Source organism: Spermophilus citellus, assembly GCF_964194105.1.
Source record: "Spermophilus citellus genome assembly, chromosome: 12".
Lineage (NCBI taxonomy): Eukaryota > Metazoa > Chordata > Mammalia > Rodentia > Sciuridae > Spermophilus > Spermophilus citellus.
Window position 1 is genome coordinate 125540910 of NC_138198.1, and position 7968 is coordinate 125548877.

At 49.8% G+C, this 7968-nt stretch overlaps 1 protein-coding gene across 1 annotated transcript; it reads right to left on the reverse strand.

Moving 5' to 3' along the window:
• Window positions 1-410: 410 nt before the first annotated feature.
• On the reverse strand, window positions 411-7074 carry CBLN2 (cerebellin 2 precursor). The gene is made up of 4 exons (XM_081262856.1): window positions 6835-7074; window positions 5123-5641; window positions 2185-2304; window positions 411-1934 (listed from the first exon to the last, which is right to left on the reverse strand). Exons 1-4 carry the CDS (start codon window positions 6841-6843, stop codon window positions 1737-1739), a joined length of 846 nt encoding a protein of 281 aa, XP_081118982.1. The 5' UTR covers window positions 6844-7074; the 3' UTR covers window positions 411-1736.
• Window positions 7075-7968: the final 894 nt, after the last annotated feature.

Below are 7968 nucleotides of genomic sequence, written 5' to 3' on the forward strand. Positions count from 1 at the left end.
GACCACTTCTGAGATCGTGTGATGGCAGCGGACAGCCTACCATAAAACCTTCTTAACGCTATCACCTCTGTGTTTCTCCCCAAACTCTTCCTGTTCAAAAATACTGCAAGTAAAAATTCAATGTATTTAAGTATGCAATACCCACCAGACCCACAGCTGCATCTGCATACAGGGGTGTGTGTTTGTGTGCGTACTTTTAAAAGAGGCACCATATGGATTTTAAAGTCCCCAAGTCCTTGACACTTGGCCTTTACTTCCCCAATTATTTTGACAGTTGGGAGACGATACAGAGGGATTAGAGCAAGCCAGACATCAAACCCATTTATTCTGAATCTTAAATTGTGAGTTTTATCAATATTTTGGTTACATTGTTACACAAAGAACAAATTAACATCCTGTTTGAGGTCTCATATTTGATTGCTTTGGGATTAGTGACACTTCCTTGGCATAGGAGCCCTGCACCCATCATCTCTCAGCTGTGTCTTAATAACAGTGTTGCACAAAAAGCACTTGTAAAACCGCTCCCGGGTGCTTTGACCAATACCTTTAGTTGCTGTGGCTTCCAAGTGGTTTCCTGCCAGGTGCCTGCCCCAGTGTCAACCAAGACCTTTCCTTAGCAGATTAAAAGAAGATCCCAAGGAAGAGGGGCTGATCCTGTCTTCTTTGTAGCACCTGATCACTGTGCTCTCTCAAGGTGGATCCAAACAATGTAAAGCACTCCAGGAAAACAGGGCTGAGGGGATCTGGTCACGACAGCGCCACAAGCAGCACAGTTCAGGCCCACCCAGCAATGCCAGGTTCTTAAAGGATTCCAAGTATAAATAAAAAATAAATAAATAAATAAAATCCAGGTTGCGAGTTCTAAAGATGCATCTAAGAGACTCTCTCAGGAAGAAAAAGCAGACTTGTCCATTTGCTGTTGTTACTCTGATAGACAGATACTTTTGGTTTGGTGAGGTCTCATTCAAAACAAAATATACAGGTTTTGTTTTGTTTTGTTTTATCTCATCCATGAATTCAGCATACATTTTCTCCCTCCACCCCAACCCCAGCGCAGAAGTTAAAAGTGGGGTAAGGATGGAGGGCCCGTGTGCAAAGAAAATAAAGCTTCTCAAGAAAACAAACAATACAAAACAAAACTGCAGTCAGTCCAGTCTTGCACACTTGGCTCCTCTGGATAAAGCACTTCCTGACAGGTTCACAGTACCCTGCCCCCTCCCATCCACCCAGGGGAAAAGTACAGAATGAGGGTGAAGCCATTCTTCCTCTTAAGGCTCTACAGACACACAGGGGACACAGGTCAAGGACTGTCCCACGGGTAGTTCTTTGCCAGGCTCTTGCTTTGAGCCCTGACTGCAACCTGCAGTCCATCCTGGGGTCCACAGCAGTGCTCCTGCCACCGGGACAATGACACAATGTACAAACAAAAGAAGGTAAGTCAATGGTCCCAACAATAGAATCCAATATTGACTTTACAATCACAGGTACAAACTGCTCAAATCGATAATTTCATTTCTCCTTAAGACCTTGTCGTCTAAAACTAATTAGAGGCCAGGTTCCCGAGGAATTGTCAATATTCAAAGAAAATACTGGAGATTTAGGAGGAAATCATTCTTGGACCGCAACAGTCTGACAGAGGCTGGAAATGTGTTGTCCTATTCTGGCAAGTTGAGGGTGTTATGAAGGGGGGATTCCTGTGTCCAGATTGCAACTTCCCCATCATGGGGGGGCTGAGTCTATAGAGGAAAAACCAAGAAGCCCGAGAACGTGGAGTACTTCCAGCCCCCCATAAGGTTGCCCCTCTCCAGTTTAAGGTGCACTTTGTCCTCCCTTTCCATGAGCAGCAGGACTCCATTGCTGGCCGCTTCTCTGGTCACATCCTGGTCTCCTGCAAATGCTGAGATCACTGGGTAGCCATTCTGCATTAAACTGACCTAAAATGCAGAGGGGAAAGCTCAGCAGACCATAAAGAATCCCACTCCCACCTGCTGTTTTCTTCCCCACCCCCATCCTTAGAGCCCACACCAGGGGCCTGATGGAGAGGATCCCCAGTGAGCTCAGGGCCAAGCACCTCTGGAGAGCCCAGTTCCTTAGTTCCTCAGCTTCACAGAGCCAAGGAATGGGCCTTCAGCAGTGAGAAATCATTAACCAGACTGCATGAGCCCCCCTATGAAAGCTACCCACCTGGATGGTTTGCCTGTTGTACACTTTGACCACATGGAAGCTGAAGCTATAGATCCCTTTTCGCGGAGCTACAAATATACTGGAGGCAAGATCAAAATGGTTGCCGATATTTACTAAGACCTGAAAAAGAAGAGGGAATACAGTACTAACAGCCAGCTGCTGCTCAGCCTGTTTTAATGATGCTCAGGCAACCACTGACACCGGTTTCCTGCATTGATGCAGAGCAGCCGGCAACACTGGCTCGGTTCAGCGAGGCCTCTCCAGGAAGCGGGCAGAACTGAAGTTATACCATCCTGCAGCAGGAACCGATTTCAAAGTTATTCTAATATATCATCATTTTTAAAGATTTTTCAACTATGATTTATTCATGCATTCAGAAAATGAGCGTGAATTTGATATGCTTGGAGTCAGGGCAGAGAGAAAGGGACTGGAGACAGTCCCTTTGGTAAATAGCAGCAGCTCAAGTCTGTTCCTGAGATCTGTGGGTTACCTACCACACCTTCAACATGATGCTTTGTTTCACAAACACAGTTCCATACCTGATGTGGGGGAAAGGGCCATGGAGCAAGAGGCAGATTCAGTGAGATTGCTGCCATAAAAGGAAGCCAGGACCTAACTCCACCTGCCCCCAGGGAAGCAGTGGTCTCTGAGATGTGCCCCCCCCCCATTTCCCAGCCCCTGGCATCACACAGTAGGTGCTCAATAATGCATACCGAATGAAAGAGCTTTGTCAGTAAACGTGGACTGCGGCCTGCTTCTCCTCACTTTCCTCTGAGCAACCTGTTTTACCTGTTAGTTGAGCAATGGTGTCATGCAGATGAGTTTCAATAAATAAAAAGAATTGAACTGGTAGCTTGGGCACCCACAGCTCAAACTAAGAGAATCCTACCACATGCAAGAAAATAAATGAGAGAATTAGCCACCTGACAGGAGAGCACATGAGCCTGTCAAAGGATTTCCTCAAATATGAGGGAACCAGAGGGTTACAGTATCATAGCAGAATTGGTAGAATGGCAGGTTCCCAGTTATGACCCAACCCCCTTTCAGACATTTCTAGACATAATCTGGCCAATCTGTCCAGATCCCGCCCCCGTCCCTCCTCATATACAAATTATAATTCAGTAAAAATAATAAAATGGCCCACTGGCACTTTGGTTTCTAAAACAGAAAGCCAACAGCAACAACACCCTAGATTCAAGACTTCATCATCTGATCAGAAAATAAGCCTCAGCCTGAGTAACTCTGGTGGTTACTTCTTACACACTCATTGTAAGTGAACAGCTGCGACCCTAAAGGCAATGTGTGAAGCTGGGGCAGTTTGGGGAACTCCCCAGTGTCCTGGACCCTCCCCTCAACCCACTTGGGCCCTGAGGAAGCCCTCCAGGGCCCCTGCTCTCAGTCTTCTCACAATGCTTTAAAGGAGAATAAAGAATTCCCCACTTGGGCCCCCGAGGGTTGCTCCTTCGCCTCAGTTCGGAATTTAGAAAACTGGCAAATTTACAGCATTGGTGCAGATGAAAGGACACCCATCCTGGCCCTGAAAAGTGGACCTCAGTTAAGACCTAGCCCTGCTCAGTTTCCTTATCTGTAAATTAGAATTCTATTACTACTGATCCTGCCCTTCATCACCGTGTTCTTGACACCCCAAAGAAACGGAGGATGTGGAAATGCCGTGGAAGCTATTGGTAAGACATTGGGAAATGAAAAATAGTTACAAAATAATAGCACATAGAGAACAACTTATTAATAGAGCACACAGTTCCCGAATGCTCTTTCATTGTTATCTCCAAGATTTGGAAATGAGTAAAATATTTTTATATCTTAATTAAATAAAAACATAAAAGAAAAATTCCCCCTCCCTCCGAAACACACCCCTTCAAACAGAAGATCCTTAATAAGATTTACAAAATGAATACCCTGGCCTAAAAGAGGCCAGGTGTGTGTGTGCCTGCTATTAGGTTCTGGAGCTGACTGGTGGAGACAATAAAGCCACCAGAAAGTGTTCCTGGAGCACAGGTATGCTCAGGGATGGCCCAGTGCTCCATTGTGTGGGAAGTGCTTGGGCAAAAGGATTAGCTGATGAGGTAAAGTTTGGAAAACACTAAAAGGCTTTTTAATTTGTTTCTGAAAAAGAATAGGAATCAACCCGGAAGGACACAAAAGGATGGTCATAACCTTCAACCCTTAACACCAATCACCTAGAGAAAGAATTGCAAAGGCTTGACCCTGTCTGAGTCTTGATTGCTTGGAACCCAGTGACAGAAGTTAAGTGACTTGCAGCAAAGTAAGTCACTGCTCTTTGTTCTTATTTATACAGCTAAATTACATATTGACATATTGTGTACAGGGCATTTGCATACTGTATGTTTCATTTTCTATACCTTGTTTTTACATAGCCATGTTACTTTGTTTTGTATTTATATAATGATTCCTGCTCTTTCCCCTACAACCTTCCTCACTTATTTTTCTCCCTACTCCATCTTCTAAAATAAACATCTCTTCTGTGATGTGGGCTAGGCTTTTGGAGTATCCCTTTTCTGAATGGAGGAGTTGGGAATGCACTCAGCCCTTAGATTGGCACCTGACTGCCTGAAGATCATCAACCGCCCCCAGCCACCCACCCTCAGCAAAAAGTAATACTGGCAATGTTTCCTTTTGGGAAATATATTTCAAATATCAGTTTTACAGGACCTTTATCTTTGATATCTTTAAGGGATTCTCAGTAATCCAAGTGCTCAGTAAACTGGTAATTTAAGAATACGAATGCTGCAATGTGGAAAAGGAGTGAATAGAAAGAGAACAGCGAGCCAAAAGGTAGGGCAGAGCAGAAAGGAGGGAGCTCCAGGGAACTCCAGGTCCGAGAAAGGGGAACCTCAGCTCTGGCCCCCTGCCCCGCCTTCTCCTCCCCGGCGGCGGGTGGGCAAGCGAGCCGGCTGACCTGGTCGAAGTAGATGGTCATGGTGCGGTTGCTCATCTCCGACGGCTCGTGGTTGGTACTCCGTGTGGCAGAGAAGGCCACCTTGGCGCTGCCAGAGCGCACGGAGATGCCCAGGGAGGAGGTGACCGCGCCATCCGCCGACGGGCTCGAGTCGCACACCACCAGGCACTTGCCCTCGAGTACTATGGGCTCCGTGTCGTTCTGCGCCCGCACCGGGCAGCAGGCTGGCAGCAGCAGCAGCAGCAAGGCCAGTGCCGCCCCCAGGCAGGAGCCACAGTCGGCCGGCTCGCGCAGCGCCCCCCGGTGCCCGGGCATGGTCAGCCGCGGCCCGCGGGGGCCCCGGCCCGGCGCCGGCATCTGGGCTGGGGGGCGGCGCGCAAGGCAGAGGCAGGCGTGGGCTGGAAGAGCGCCAGGGAGCGCGCAGGATCGCTCCGGGACAGAAGTAGCCTTCTCTGGCCTCGGTTCCCTGCTTTCCTGGTCAAGGCCAAGGGAGTTCTCAGAAGGAGGGTGCCAGCGGACCTGTCAGGGCAAAGAACCCAAACCCTTAGGTAGGGAGGCAAGGCTAGGGGGAGGGGCGGAGGGGAGCAATGCCAGCGGCTCTTGGGCTCCCTTCCGGAAGGCCGTCCCCCTGGTCTGAGCACAACTACCCCCATCCCTGACTTGGCCCAACAGGTTCAGAGAAAGCCTGAGCGCGCGGTGCTGCGCGTCGGTGAAGGCTCCTGCGTGGCTCGCGCAGAGGTGCGTGAGGTCAAGGACCCGCGATGCTGCAGAACCTCATTGCTAAGACAGAGTCCAAGACCCTGGAGAGGGCGTCAGCGCCGCCCCCTGCCCGCTCAGCTAAAGGAAGAGGGGGTTTTAAGAAGCGGATAAAGAAAAAGAAACTGATTTACCGTCTTCATTTCAGCGTCATTTTCTTGAAAGTCAAACCAAAAAAAAAAAAAAAAAAAAAAAAACAACCCACCTCCTTTCCCTGCCTTTCCTTTAACCCTCTATTTTTCCATAAGAAGGTGTCTTGTGGCAGCTCGTTTTAAAAAATAATAATAATTCAATTTTCTACCCAAAGAACAAACCCCGAGAATCTCCTTAGGGTGAATGGGATTAAGATGAGATAAAAAGGAAAGAGAGGAGAAAGACGGGTGCGGGGGAGACTAAAGCCAAGACCCACCCCCAAGGATCCCAGGGCTACTGATGAGCCCCCTTGGGGTCCACCTCTTGGATTCTTCTCCTGCAAAGAGCTGAGGATTCCACCATCAGGAATCCCAGGCTTTGCTGATTTTCCAGCCCTTGTTTCTGAATCCCGCGTCCGCTCTTCGCCTGTAAATTTCTGCTAACTTATATGCCTTTTGGCACTTTCACCCTGTCCCCTCTTTCATTAAACCAGACAGGTCATTCCGATACCCAGCCAAGAAGCAAAACGCAAAGATGCCTGCCTCCTCACGGCTCTCAGCCTCAGAACAACTCTTCCAGTGTTCTTTCTAAGAACAAGAGAAGTTTATTCTCGATAAATATTCTCTGTCCTCAGTCCCCATGCAAGATGATTGCGATATTCTTCCCTCACCCTCCTCTCTCTCTCTCTCTCTCTCTCTCTCTCTCTCTCTCTCTCTCTCTCTCTCTCTCCGTAGAACATAGACTTGTGATGGTCCTCATGAAAATGCATGCAAGAGGGCAGTTAACTCGAGGATCCTGGCGGGGTAGGGCCGGGATTTGGTTACCTGGAACATCCATGATGGGCGAGTACAGCTGTCCGCGAAGTTGTTCTGCTTAGAGAAAATGAGGCGAGCGGTAGCTGGCGGGAGGAGGACTCGGAGCGCGACCCTTTCTCCCAGCGCGTGGCCAATAACCGCGCCGCGCCGCCCCGCCCTGCCGCTTTCCCGCGCCGGCCCGCGCGGGCTCCCGGTACACACCACGCCCCGCGCCCGCGCGCCCCGCGGCCGCACCGCGCCGCGTCCCACTCTGCGTTCGCCCGGTGCCTCTAACCCATAAGCTTCGCGCCCGGACTGAGCCGCACCGAGTCCTCAAGCCGCACCACGCGAAGCCCGCTGCCTGGGGCTTCTCAGCTGCTGCGCCCAGCGCGCCCACAGCGCGCATCGCTGGCGGGACCTCTTGGCCCTGGCCTTTCCTCCAGACTCCGGAGGGCAAAGCCCAGCGTTGCCAACGCCCTAAGGCCTGTGTGCATAGCAGTCGTCCGGGGCTCGGTGTGCCTTCCCGCCGCCCGCATCCCCAGCCCCGCACTCAGCACCCTGCACCGCCTTGGTCCAGCTCTCACCCAAACACCCAGAGCGAAATCCTCTTAGATGCCTTTTTAAAAATTAGGCACCTTCAAAAGCACCAGCGGCGTCTCTTCTTTTAGATTCTTTCTTTCCTTTTCCAAATTCTCTCCAACTCTTTATCTTGAATAGCGTGATCACTTTCATAATTAAGAAGAGGACCAGAAAAAAAAAGTTAAAAAAAATAAAATAAAAATAAAAAGATTGGTATGGAGCTAGAAAGCTTTTGAATTTAAAGGTTTAAGGGCCGTGGTTCCAGAATCTCCAGTTTGGGAAACGTCAGGTTTTGGCAAGGATTGAAGAAATGCCTCCCGCCTAGGTTTATGTGTCTGTTCCTCTGAACCTCGGGGCTCCTGGAGCGCTTTGGCACCGCGCTGATTTATTAAAACGTCGGCTCTAAGCTCTAACGACCTGGGTAGACGCGCCGGGCTTCCCAGTTGCGCCTGCAGCAAGGGCGAGACGCACAGGCACGGACGCGGGGCGCCACCTATGGGTGCTGGTGCCTCCCTGCCGCAGGCTGCGGACAAGCGGACTCAGGCAGAACCTTGGGGGAGTCCTAGGGACAAGGATGGGGTTTGC

Bases quoted from the DNA above. Each gene is read 5' to 3' on its own strand.
- CBLN2 (XM_081262856.1), bottom strand. The intron at 2,305-5,122 runs GTCAGCCGGCTC...CTTCTTTTTCAG, and splicing joins TGACCATCTACTTCGACCAG to GTCTTAGTAAATATCGGCAA. The intron at 1,935-2,184 runs GTGGGTAGCTTT...TCTGCATTTTAG, and splicing joins ACAACAGGCAAACCATCCAG to GTCAGTTTAATGCAGAATGG.